The sequence below is a fragment of the Xiphophorus maculatus genome, chromosome 13 (assembly GCF_002775205.1).
Source record: "Xiphophorus maculatus strain JP 163 A chromosome 13, X_maculatus-5.0-male, whole genome shotgun sequence".
Taxonomy (NCBI): domain Eukaryota; kingdom Metazoa; phylum Chordata; class Actinopteri; order Cyprinodontiformes; family Poeciliidae; genus Xiphophorus; species Xiphophorus maculatus.
This window is the reverse complement of record NC_036455.1, coordinates 6611317-6625393: the sequence shown is the minus strand read 5'-3', so window position 1 is coordinate 6625393 and position 14077 is coordinate 6611317. Positions and strand designations below refer to the sequence as shown.

At 45.9% G+C, this 14077-nt stretch overlaps 1 protein-coding gene across 1 annotated transcript; it reads left to right on the top strand.

Moving 5' to 3' along the window:
* Nucleotides 1-3593: 3593 nt before the first annotated feature.
* On the top strand, nucleotides 3594-4895 carry LOC111610458 (gastrula zinc finger protein XlCGF57.1-like; the record flags this gene model as incomplete). Its single annotated transcript, XM_023344686.1, has 1 exon — nucleotides 3594-4895. A coding segment is annotated over one exon (1302 nt), but the record flags the coding sequence as incomplete, so codon positions are not given.
* Between the last annotated feature and the right edge of the window lie 9182 nt (nucleotides 4896-14077).

The window sequence follows — 14077 nt, the reverse complement described above, 5'->3', positions numbered from 1 at the left end:
GGGGTACTGGAGAGTGCTCCTCCTGGGGACTCCCTTGTTCTGCTGGGGGACTTCAACGCTCACGTGGGCAACGACAGTGAGACCTGGAGGGGCGTGGTTGGGAGGAACGGCCCGCCCGACCCGAACTCGAGCGGTGTTCTGTTGCTGGACTTCTGTGCTCGCCATGGATTGTCCATAACGAACACCATGTTCAAGCATAAGGGTGTCCATATGTGCACTTGGCACCAGGACACCCTAGGCCGCAGTTCGATGATCGACTTTGTCATCGTTTCATCGGATCTGCGGCCGTATGTCTTGGACACTCGGGTGAAGAGAGGTGCAGAGCTGTCCACTGACCACTACCTGGTGGTGAGTTGGCTCCGGTGGTGGGGGCGAAAGCCGGTCAGACCTGGCAGGCCCAAACGTGTTGTGAGGGTCTGCTGGGAACGTCTGGCGGAATCCCCTGTGAGACGGAGCTTTAACTCCCATCTCCGGCAAAACTTCGAACACGTCCCGGGGGAGGTGGGGGACATGGAGTCTGAGTGGACCGTGTTCCGTGCCTCCATTGTCGAGGCGGCCGATCGGAGCTGTGGCCGCAAGGTTGTCGGTGCCTGTCGCGGCGGCAACCCTCGAACCCGTTGGTGGACACCTTCGGTGAGGGATGCCGTCAGGCTGAAGAAGGAGTCCTATCGGGCCTTTTTGGCCTGTGGGACTCCGGAAGCAGCTGATGGGTACCGGCGGGCGAAGCGGCATGCGGCTCGGGCGGTTGCTGAGGCAAAAACTCGGGCGTGGGAGGAGTTTGGAGAGGCCATGGAGAAAGACTTCCGCACGGCTTCGAGGCGATTCTGGTCCACCATCCGGCGTCTCGGGGGTGGAAGCGGTGCAGCACCAACACTGTTTATAGTGGGGATGGTGTGCTGCTGACCTCTACTCGGGACGTTGTGGGTCGGTGGGCAGAGTACTTCGAAGACCTCCTCAATCCCACCAACATGCCTTCCACTGAGGAAGCGGAGCCTGGGGACTCTGGGTTGGGCTCTCCAATCTCTGGGGGCGAGGTCGCCGAGGTGGTTAAAAAGCTCCTCGATGGCAAGGCCCCGGGGGTGGATGAGATCCGCCCGGAGTTCCTTAAGGCTCTGGATGTTGTAGGGTTGTGTTGGTTGACGCGACTCTGCAATGTCGCATGGACATCGGGGGTAGTTCCCCTGGATTGGCAGACTGGGGTGGTGGTCCCCCTGTTCATAAAGGGGGACCGGAGGGTGTGCTCCAATTATAGAGGGGTCACACTCTTAAGCCTCCCTGGCAAGGTCTATTCAGGGGTCCTGGAGAGGAGGGTCCGTCGGATAGTCGAACCTCGGATTCAGGAAGAGCAGTGTGGTTTTCGTCCTGGTCGTGGAACACTGGACCAGCTCTACACCCTCGGCGGGGTCCTGGAGGGTGCATGGGAGTTCGCCCAACCAGTCTACATGTGTTTTGTGGACTTGGAGAAGGCGTTCGACCGTGTCCCTCGGGGAGCCCTGTGGGGGGTTCTCCGGGAGTATGGGGTACCGGGCCCTTTGATACGGGCTGTCAGGTCCCTGTATGACCGGTGTCAGAGTCTGGTCCGCATTGCCGGCAGTAAGTCGGGCTCGTTTCCGGTGAGAGTTGGACTCCGCCAGGGCTGCCCTTTGTCACCGATTCTGTTCATCACTTTCATGGACAGAATTTCTAGGCGCAGCCAAGGTGTTGAGGGGATCCGATTTGGTGGCCTTAGGATCTCATCTCTGCTTTTCGCAGACGATGTGGTCCTTTTGGCTTCATCAGATCGTGATCTGCAGCTCTCGCTGGAGCGGTTCGCAGCCGAGTGTGAAGCGGCCGGGATGGGGATCAGTGCCTCCAAATCCGAGGCCATGGTCTTGAGCCGGAAAAGGGTAGAGTGCCTTCTCCGGGTCAGGGGGGGTGTCCTGCCCCAAGTGGAGGAGTTTAAGTATCTCGGGATCTTGTTCACGAATGGGGGAAGAAGGGAGCGGGAGATCGACAGGCGGATTGGCGCAGCGTCTGCTGTCAAGCGGGCGCTGTACCGGTCCGTCGTGGTGAAGAGAGAGCTGAGCCAAAAAGCGAAGCTCTCGATTTACCGGTCGATCTACGTTCCCACCCTCATCTATGGTCATGAGCTTTGGGTCATGACCGAAAGAACGAGATCGCGGATACAAGCGGCCGAAATGGGTTTTCTCCGTAGGGTGGCTGGGCTCTCCCTTAGAGATAGGGTGAGAAGCTCAGTCATCCGGGAGGGACTCAGAGTAGAGCCGCTGCTCCTTCACATCGAGAGGAGCCAGTTGAGGTGGCTTGGGCATCTGGTCAGGATGCCTCCTGGACGCCTCCCTGGTGAGGTGTTCTGGGCACGTCCCACCGGGAGGAGGCCCCGGGGAAGACCCAGGACACGCTGGAGAGACTATGTCTCTCGGCTGGCCTGGGAACGCCTCGGGATTCCCCCGGAAGAGCTGGAAGAAGTGGCCGGGGAGAGGGAAGTCTGGGCCTCCCTTCTGAAGCTGCTACCCCCGCGACCCGACCTCGGATAAGCGGAAGAAGATGGATGGATGGATGGATGGATGGATGGATGGATGTCCAGTTGATGTCACAGTAGAGCAAATGAAGCACCGCGGTGCATCAGCTCATGAGTCGAATGATTGGATGGAGTTCCTCAGGGCTTCATGAAGCTGCATCTCACCATCACTACTTTTCATTGTTTCCTCTCCTGCTCTGGTCAAAACCCACAGGCCCAACCCAGTGCATGCTGGTCCTATACCAGTCCCTATACTTACAGAAAATGGACCCACAGTTCTTAATGTCTAACTTATAAATGTTAATAATAAAGTAACAAAAACTAAACAGCTATTAACCTACAAATAAACTCATGTTTATAAATAAACCATAAAGATATAAAGTGAACTAAAGTAAAATTTCAATATAATTTAAAGTAATAAAACTAAATAGTATCTTGAAATAATACAATTTGCAGGTAAATATTAACAATAATCCCTACTACAATTAATTTTGTAATAAAATATTTTTTTTCATATCCGTTAATTTGAGAATTCCCCAAATGTCAGCTGGATATATCGACTGATCTGTATCTCTGTCTACGCTCTTGAATTATCAATTGTTTTTTTTTATTCATTTCTGTCTTGAAAGATGAACAATTACTCGTATTTATTTCAGAAAAGGTAGCAATTACTCTTTCTCTGTTTTCTTCTCCAGATTTCCTGAAGTGTAACGTTTATAACCAGGAGAGGAGATCCACTCTGGACCAGGAGGAGTTGGAACCTCTGCAGGTGAAACAAGGACAGGAAGAGCCAGAAGATCATCAGATAAAAGAAGAGCAGGAGGATCTAAAACACCAGCAGATAAAAGTGGAAGAGAAAGAAGTTTACTGCAGTCGGGGTGAAGAACAGATTGAATTAAAACAGGAGACTGATACCTGCATGGTGGTTCCTGTTGATGAGCAAACAGACCACACTGAATCAGAACCAAACAGGAACCAAGACATCTTCCAGGAAGCTGCTGAAGCTGAGAACCAAAATCGGGAAAGAAGAAAACCTTTCTCATGTGTCATCTGTAAAAAGCGTTTGACTTCAAAATCTGTTTTTGATGCTCACATGAGAACTCATACGGGTGAAAAGCCGTTTACATGTGTGAATTGTGGTAAATGTTTTAGTCACAAACAGCATTTAACTAAGCACATGATGATTCACACTGGTGAAAAGCCGTTTTCATGTGTTAACTGTGGAAAAAGCTTTTGTCAAAAACCGGGTTTAACTCGGCACATGAGGATTCACACTGGTGAAAAGCTGTTTTCATGTGTGACCTGTGGAAAAAGTTTTGGTTATAAACTGGCTTTAACTCAGCACATGATGATTCACACTGGTGAAAAGCCGTTTTCATGTGTGACCTGTGGAAAAAGTTTTATTCGAAAACAGGATTTAACTCAGCACATGAGAATTCACACTGGTGAAAAGCCATTTTCATGTGGAAATTGTGGAAAAAGTTTTTGTCAAAAACAACATTTAATTCAGCACATGATGATTCACACAGGTGAAAAGCCGTTTTCATGTGTGACCTGTGGACAGAGATTTAGTCGAAAACAGGATTTTACTCAGCACATGATGATTCACACTGGTGAAATGCTGTTTTCATGTGTGACCTGTGGAAAAAGTTTTATTCGAAAACATGATTTAACTAAGCATATGATGATTCACACTGGTGAAAAGCCGTTTTCATGTGTTAACTGTGGAAAAAGTTTTAGTCAAAAACAGGCTTTAACTCAGCACATGATGATTCACACAGGTGAAAAGCCGTTTTCATGTGTGAATTGTGGAAAATGTTTTTGTCAAAAACAGGCTTTAACTCAGCACATGATGATTCACACAGGTGAAAAGCCGTTTTCATGTGTGAACTGTGGAAAAAGCTTTCGTCAAAAACCGGGTTTAACTCAGCACATGATGATTCACACTGGTGAAAAGCTGTTTTCATGTGTGAACTGTGGAAAAAGTTTTGGTTATAAACTGGCTTTAACTCGGCACATGATGATTCATACTGGTGAAAAGCCGTTTTCATGTGTGAATTGTGGAAAAAGCTTTCGTCAAAAACCGGGTTTAACTCAGCACATGATGATTCACACTGGTGAAAAGCTGTTTTCATGTGTGAACTGTGGAAAAAGTTTTGGTTATAAACTGGCTTTAACTCGGCACATGATGATTCATACTGGTGAAAAGCCGTTTTCATGTGTGACCTGTGGAAAAAGTTTTATTCGAAAACAGGATTTAACTCAGCACACGATGATTCACACTGGTGAAAAGCCGTTTTCATGTGGAAATTGTGGAAAAAGTTTTTGTCAAAAACAAAATTTAATTCGGCACATGAGGATTCACACTGGTGAAAAGCCGTTTTCATGTGTGACCTGTGGACAGAGATGTAGTCGAAAACAGGATTTTACTCAGCACATGATGATTCACACTGGTGAAAAGCCGTTTTCTTGCGTGACCTGTTTAAAACGTTTTAGTCATAAAAATAGTTTAACTCGGCACATGACACGTCACACAGTTGAAAAGCTGTAGAAGTATGTTCCATAAATGTCCTATGTTGTATTTGTTAAATGTGATCATTTTGATCTTCACATTTGGATACTTAGAGATGTTCAACCATGACACATTTTCCTTCATTGATGTTTTATTTTTCTGGTATATTCTGCATCAAAAAACAATAATGATAAACTGTATGTTGTTGTATTAACTTACTGTTTATGTCAAACTGTATGTTGTGTGTGTACAACGTGAAGAGCAGAGGGCTCAGCACACAGCCCTGAGGAGTGCCAGTACTGATGCTGATAGATGAAGAGGCTTGGGGGCCCACTGACTATTTCATGCATTAACAGAGTTTGACCGGACATGGACTCCCTTCCAGAACATTCTCACATGATTGGACTTGAGGGATTGATTTGTATTATTCTGTACAATAGAGAGTGAGTGGGGTTTATTTTTGTAGTTTTTTAAATCAACAATAGATTGTATATAATGGTTGAGTATTTTTAAAAAAAATCTACAAAACAGTATTTGTGTTAATTTTGTGTTTAATGTAAAATGAGATTGAATCTGATTTCATTTCTTTCAAATTATGTTAACCAGTTTTACTCTACCTAATTAAAATCTATTGAAATAAAAAAAAAATCATTTGTACTTTAAAGAAATGCAAAATTCACCGCAAACTAATTTTCATGCATTGATTGCACAAAGTACATGTAATTATTTTTAATATTTTGCTTTTTTCTCTTGTTTTAGCTGTAATATTTTAATCTGTTCTGCTGCAGCATTCAGATTACTGTATTTTAATGTTGAAACTATTTTTATGTTTATATGTATTTTAGAAAGAAATAAACGTGTAACATTTCATTTAACATTAAAGTTTTGAGTTTTTCTTTAGTGTATGTTGTGCCTCATACTTGAACCCAGTAGATGGTGGTACTACAGCTATACTGGTTGTAGCCACTGTGGTTCCTGTAACTGATGGGTTGCCGGTTCAAACTTCCCACATCCATCTCAGTTGTTGAGTCCTTGAGCAAGGCACCAAACCTGCCTTGCCTGCTGTTAGTCAGAAGTCCGATGGCGCCCATTGTGTAGCAGCTTCTGTCAGTCTGCCCTAGGGCAGCTGGGCTACAATGTAGCTTACCACCATCAACATGTAAAGCACTTTGGCATCCTCTGCACTAGATAAATCGCTATACATACATTTACCATTGACTATACACTTGCATTTTGTCTTTTTGTTGTGTTTTGTATTAAACTTGTCCTGTCTGACAGTGTGACACTCAGCATTGTTGAGTACCAAGGTTAAGCCCTAAAGACTTGCACAAGTGGACCATTATGGCTTCCACCTGATATAATTACATGAAAATTTATTAGAAACTGCTTTGGGTTTATTTTATTAAATTGTAATGAGACGGAAAAGAAAGGTGAGAAAAAAGTTTTATAGGGGCCCCCTCCTCTCACCCAACTTGATATAAAGGTGATCACAGAGAGGAGGGAGCCAGAGACCAAACCTGACAGACAGACCAGGCACACAGAGACAAGATCACATGTTCCCATTCTCATGTGTACACCCAGACATTCAAACCCATGTAGACAATGTCAAAATAAACAAAACAAAAATGGACGCCATACACCCACTTGCATTTCTCATACACAGAGATCCAACCAGAACCAGGACCACCAGCTTAGGAATCATTCAAACCAAACCCCTATCCCAAGTCACAAACCCAGCCTGCCAACCAAAGGATTCACCTAGTCCCAATGAAGAAGATCCAGCAGACATACAGGGCACTGCGTTTACTTATAGAACCCCAACCCAAGAAATGGACCGACCAGCCAGCTCACCGCAATATCCAGAACAAGAATACCACCCACAGCCCTGAATCCCAACCCAGCACCAGGCTGTGGCCACAGATAGCCTAGCAAAGCAATAAATCACACCCCATACCAACACCAAGACAGACAGACAGCAAACGATACCAGACCCAAAAAAAGGGGCCAATCAAAATGCAAACACCAGCCAACACAAGCACTTTCACCACTTCATACACAAATAAGCCAAAAACACAAGCCTCTCAACTTGCCGACTACACCACCAGTAGGAAGGATGCTACAGAAAAGCCAACGCACCAACCGTGAAAAAGGAAGCAGCCCCTCACAGGTCCATAAACATCCCAGCCGCCAAGTGATAAGTAAAAAAGCCAATCCTAACCTGGTACAAGACGATGGTTGTTGTGAAGTCCAACATAATGAGAGCTCAGCGACCCCAACCCTGACAGACCCACACAGAGACAGGCTCACACAGAGACTGCTGGATCATCCAGACACAGGACCACCACCACCCCACTGCGATCCACCTCACAACTGAGGACAAGACGTGGCATAAAGAGCCCAAAACCATGTTGAAAATTCACAGTGCAAACATGCAGTGCATGAACCGGCCCCAAATCCAGACTACATACTAAGCAGAACCCAAGTCTCAGGGTTCAGCCAGGATCCAGGGAAAATACGCCCCCAGAATCCCAAGACTACCCCAGGAACAATACGGCCACCATGCCAGTAACCCATCTCAAGCTGTAAGGAGCCCCAAACTCACCACATGCTGCCGCCAGAAGTCATTCACAGAGTCACTAATGTCCCTCCGCAGATGAGGGCCACAGACCCCAGATGCCCAAAACCTAGACCCGTACCAGCAACAATGTCCCACAGGACAGCCAGGTTCTCCATAGTCGAGCAATTATGTGTATAAATCCAGATTTTCTTCTTTTAGACAAATTAAAAGAAAGCCATAAAAAATGTAATGTTGATATAAAGTTACATTTGTTAAAATCTGAGGGTTAAAGCATAATTTCTGTCATGAGGGGATTGATCCGCTTGACCCACATACAGAACAAACATGAAGCCGGTGAATCAGTTCAATACAGTTTATTTTGTCCAGAGAATTGAATGAAATGTGAATCTTGTCCCGGAGTCCACTGTATAGGATCGACTGCATCCTGGAGGAGGGAAAGGTGAATGGTGAGTCTGCGTTCTTGAATTGAGACTGAAGGAGAGGATTTAATTACTTACTTGATGAAATGCAGTTAAGCTGCCAGGGAGGAAGAAGCGGTGGGGGCTGCTGGAGTCGAGGCTGCTTGTTGGTGGCGTGTGGAGTCTCAGAGTTTGGTGTAGATCGCTGGTGGAGGTGGTGTTGGAGGGCGGACAGGTAATCGAGCAAACGGTGACCAGAGGAGCGAGCCTTCGCCGGTTCCCACACAGCAGACCGACCTGAACCGGATCTGGCATTCTGCTGACACATCTGGCAAACCTCTGGCATGGCAAATTGGATGTCAGCCAGTGTAATGAAGGTCTTCATTACTGGTCAGGATAACACCTTAAATATGTGTAAATGATAATGAGACAGGTACAAATAGATTGAAGTATTTTATTGGGTGTTTTATACAGGGCATCTCAGTGGGTATTGAGGGTGTCCTGGGGGGGGAATAATATAAATGAAGTACGTATGGTAATTATGAAATGTATTACAAATGTTTGTAGATTATGGCTTACCTCTGTCTGTTCCTCTGTAGGGTGTTCAGGCGAAAAGAGTCCCCGGGGCCCTGAACACCTGATAAAGATTCTGGAAGAGACCAAGTGCAGATGGAAGAGGGGGAACAAAGCCTGAGGCATTTTAGAAGTGATGAATAAATTAATATTTATATGAGGGTAGTTTTAGATAGCAAATGAGTATGTAACCATGAAGAATGTTTGTTATTTATGTGTTGAAGATTGGTTGTTTTGTTAAGTTGTTTGGTGTATATGTGGTTTGTTCTACCCTGTCTTTTGGGAAGTGTGTTAATTGGTGCCGCCCAGGATTACAAAGCCTGCATGTCGGCCACATGATAGGAGTAATAGGTGCGGGTGCTGCGACACCTCATGACCATGTAAGCAGGAATGTCATCTTTGTTAAATGTTGGAGATTAAAACACCTGGTTGGTTGCACTACCCCTGCCTCCAGACTCCTATTTCAGCCTCCCGCTAAGGGCCATCTTAACAAGTGGTGTCAGAAGTTTTGGGCCGGAGTCACAAGGTGGAGTTGAGGATGACAAGAGACAGGGAAAAGAGGAAACAAGACCAACAGCTGGAGCCTGATGAGGGAGCGACGGCATCTGCTGATCAGGTGGGCGTGGCACCCAGTAACCCTGAGAAGATTGAAGAGCTGGCAGATATGGTGAAAGCACTCGTTCAGTCTCAATCAGTGAGGGACCAACAGCTGGCAAAAGAAGCTTCCTGTCAAGAGCACAGATGGAAGTCTATGCAGCACCAGTTTCACCAAATTCAGCAGCAGGTGAATGACCTGAGGCAGGACGCTGAAGGGGACCGGCTACAGCCTGGATCACTGCAGCCTCAGGATGAGATGGACGATCTAGGAGACGGAACAAGTCAACATTCTTGGCGTGTCGGGCCGGAGAGGGATTTCGGCATTCACAGAGAACCTAAGCTGCATCCTCTTCTACCGGATGATGACATCGAACATTTCTTGACTACTTTTGAACGAATGGCTCAAGTCTGCCGATGGCCGAGAGAGGAATGGGCGATTCGGCTAATTCCCCTATTGACTGGTAAGGCACGAAGTGCTTATGTCTTGATGGATTTTGCTGATTCAGAAGACTATGATAATGTCAAGGCGGCCATATTGCAGAAGTATGAGATTACAGCGGAAACCTATCGTCGACATTTCCGGTCTTTGAACATTCTCTCTGGTGAGACTCCACAAGAACTATATGTGCGCCTTAAAGAAATGTTTTTTAAATGGGTTAAACCAGACAAAGCAACGGTGAAAGAAATTTCTGAGACAATGATCCTGGAACAATTCCTGAGGATGGTGAACCCGGAACTGGAGGTGTGGCTTCGGGAGCATGACCCAAAGACAGCAGAGAAAGCGGCACAATTGGCGGAGGTCTTCACGGCGGCTAGACGAGGGACAAAACGTAGCACCTTCGGCCGAGACTCGAACTTTGCCCATGAAAGTAAGTCCGTTGGGGATGAATGGGGTGGTGATCAGTCGGAGAGTAGAGACATTTCTAGTGGTAGGCACTTTGTTTCGAATAAATATAAACCTGATTCTGTTAAGAATGCCCCTTTTCGTTCTGCCAAGCGAGACATAAGATGCTACTTATGTAATGGACTGGGCCATACTCAGTATTTCTGTCCCCTTACGAATCAATCGAAGCCATCTCTGTTTTGCACAGTTCCTAGACCTACAAAATCTGTTCTTCATAATGCTGCTTGTACTGCACCTGTTCTCATTAATGGTCAGAGGGAAACAGCTTTGCTGGATACAGGGGGGTTTCAGACTGTGGTTTTGTCTTCTTTAATACCTAGAGAAAGGTGGACTGGGGATAAATGTCACATAAGCTGCATACATGGGGATAAACATGAATATCCATTAGCTGACATTTATTTGACTGTGGGAGGGCACACATTTTTTATGTCAGTAGCTCTTGCAGCAACGCTGCCGTATGCGGTTATTCTGGGTAATGATGTCCCCATTATTGCAGATCTCATTCAGCAGGCAGAACTACATCCTCCCAAACTAGTACCCACACAACCAGAAAACTTTCCCCCACAGGACGTCACTGGGACTCTTTTAAAGCAAACCATAGAGTACCCGAGTAAAAGGACGCCAACAGGGCACAATATGGTCACCACAAGGGCTCAGAGTGCTCAGAACACTTTGAGAGAGTTACCATTTTTTGAAGAAATGTGGGAAATGGGACCAGTTAAACCTTATAAAACCAGGGCTGCAAGAAGGAGGGAAAAAATTAGAGGTTCTGTCAAACAAACAGATAACATTGTTACACCATTTCACCTATTAGATGTTGATCTTCCAGTTAGTGTGGGTGAGCTTCAGCGGCAGGATCCAACTTTAAAAGGTTGGTTTGAGAAGGTCACACAGGTGGAAGGAAAAGCACAGGGCTCTGCAGGCTTTCTGGAGGATGCTACATATGTAATAAAAGGGGGAATTTTGTACCAGTGTAAGGGGGAAGTAGAGTCCCTAGCATTACCACAACAATTCAGAGAGAGTAATGGATCTGGGACACACAGTTCCATGGGCGGGACATATGGGATTCCAGAAAACACTGTGTAGAATTGCCAGAAGATTTGTGTGGCCAGGAATGTATATCAAATATCACACTTCTGTAAGTCCTGTGTAACATGTCAACTTACTTCAGGGAAGAAGATTTCTCAGGCCCATCTTCAGCCCCTACCAATTATTGGTACTCCTTTTCAGAGGATAGGCATGGATGTAGTCGGTCCCTTAGAGAGAAGTTCAGCGGGTAACAAGTACATCCTGGTTATATGCGATTATGCAACTCGCTATCCTGAAGTTTTTCCCCTGAGGTGTGTGAAAGCCAGAAACGTTGCCAACTGCCTGATACAATTGTTCTCCAGAGTAGGGATACCGAAAGAGGTTTTGACAGACTGTGGCACAAACTTTATGTCTAAGCTGTTACAACAAGTCTACAAGTTGCTAGGCGTGAAGGGAATTAAGACCACCCCCTATCATCCTCAAACGGACGGGCTTGTTGAGAGATACAACCAGACTTTAAAGAACATGCTGCGCAAGTTTGTTTCTACTACAGGAGCAGATTTGGACCAGTGGTTGCCCTATTTGCTGTTTGCCTACAGAGAGATCCCACAGGCTTCGACTGGATTTTCACTGTTTGAACTGCTCTATGGACGCCAAGTGAGAGGACCATTGGACCTCCTGAAGGACTACTGGGAACGTCCCGAATCAGCGGAGGAGAACATCGTGGCATATGTGGTCAAGATGCGACAGAGGTTGGAGGAAATGACAGCTCTGGCACAGGAGAGCATGCAGACAGCACAACAGAACCAGAAAAAATGGTATGACCAGAAATCCAAGGAGAGGGTCCTGAAACCAGGACAGCAGGTCCTGTTGCTGCTACCAACCTCAGATAACAAGCTGCTTACCAAATGGCATGGCCCATATGAAGTGACGCGACAAGTGGGTAAGGTCACATATGAACTGTTTATGCCTGACAGAGTGAAAAAACATCAGACATTTCATGTGAACTTACTGAAAGAATTTCAGGTGCGTCGGAGATCAGGGCAGCAGTTTTTGATTTGTGATGTTCAAGATGAGGAGGTGAAGGAGAAGTTTTTGCCCTCCACCGAAACACAGCTCTGTGTGATTGATCTGTCTCATTTGCTAGCAGCCCAACAGGAGGAGGTTACAGCTCTGCTGGATCCTGAACTCTTTTCAGAGGTTCCGGGTTTTACAGACCTGGTACAACATAATGTCTGTCTCAAGAAGGATTCTCCAGCTCGACGAAAGAGCTATAGGATTCCAGAGCGGTTGGTGCCAGAGTTGGAGAAAGAGATCAATTTTATGTTGGAACTTGGCATCATTGAAATATCAACCAGTGAATGGTGCAGCCCAGTGGTTCTTGTACCCAAAAAAGACGGTTCACTGAGATTTTGTATTGACTTTCGTTACCTGAATTCTCTGTCTCAGTTTGATCCATATCCTATGCCCAGAATAGATGACCTGTTGGAAAGAGTTGGAGGAGCGCGATACATTACTACACTGGACTTAAGTAAAGGATATTGGCAGGTGGCACTGGCATCGGAGGCCCGCAAGCTGACTGCATTCAGGACACCATTTGGTATGTATCATTTTAAAGTGATGCCATTTGGTCTTCAGGGAGCGCCTGTCACTTTTCAAAGACTTATGGACCATGTTTTGAGGGATGTATCAGACTTTTCAGCAGCTTACTTGGACGATGTGGTGGTGTTCAGCCACACATGGAAGGACCACATGTTACATTTACAACGAGTGTTAGGATGCATCAGAGCAGCTGGACTGACCATCAACCCTCAGAAATGTGCCATTGCCCAGAGAGAGGTGGCCTATTTAGGCTACATCATTGGTTTTGGCAAGATTAGGCCACAGGTGGGGAAAGTGGATGCGATTCGTACTTTCCCTGTACCTACAACAAAGAAGAAAGTGAGGAGCTTCTTGGGTTTGGTCGGGTGGTACAGGAAGTTTATTCCTCAGTTTGCTGAATGTTCAGTTGTGTTAAATAACTTGACAAAGAGTAAGTCCCCAAATAAGATTCAATGGACTGAGGAATGCAGCAAAGCTTTTGAAGATCTTAAAAATGCAATCTGTACAGACTCTGTTTTGCATACTCCTGATTTTGAAAAGTCTTTTACACTGCAGACAGATGCTTCAGGAGTGGGTCTTGGGGCAGTTTTGTTGCAGGAAGTGGATGGAGAGATGAAGCCGGTGGTGTTTCTGAGCCGCAAGCTTCTGGACAGAGAAACCAGATATTCGACGGTGGAGAAGGAATGTCTAGCAATGAAGTGGGCCATCGAATCCTTGAGATACTACCTGCTGGGACGGCATTTCTTTCTGGAAACAGATCACCGGGCCCTCCAGTGGTTGCATCGGATGAAAGATACAAATGCACGGATTGCTGGAGGGTACCTTGCTCTGCAACCATATAACTTCACTGTATGTTATAAGGCTGGAAAAACCAACACTGCAGCTGACTGTTTATCCAGGATTCCTGAAAGTTAAGGTACTGTGAGCTTATGGAGAGGGGGGAGGAAATGTAATGAAGGTCTTCATTACTGGTCAGGATAACACCTTAAATATGTGTAAATGATAATGAGACGGGTACAAATAGATTGAAGTATTTTATTGGGTGTTTTATACAGGGCATCTCAGTGGGTATTGAGGGTGTCCTGGGGGGGGGGAATAATATAAATGAAATAGGTATGGTAATTATGAAATGTATTACAAATGTTTGTAGATTATGGCTTACCTCTGTCTGTTCCTCTATAGGGTGTTCAGGCGAAAAGAGTCCCCGGGGCCCTGAACACCTGATAAAGATTCTGGAAGAGACCAAGTGCAGATGGAAGAGGGGGAACAAAGCCGGCGGCATTTTAGAAGTGATGAATAAATTAATATTTATATGAGGGTAGTTTTAGATAGCAAATGAGTATGTAACCATGAAGAATGTTTGTTA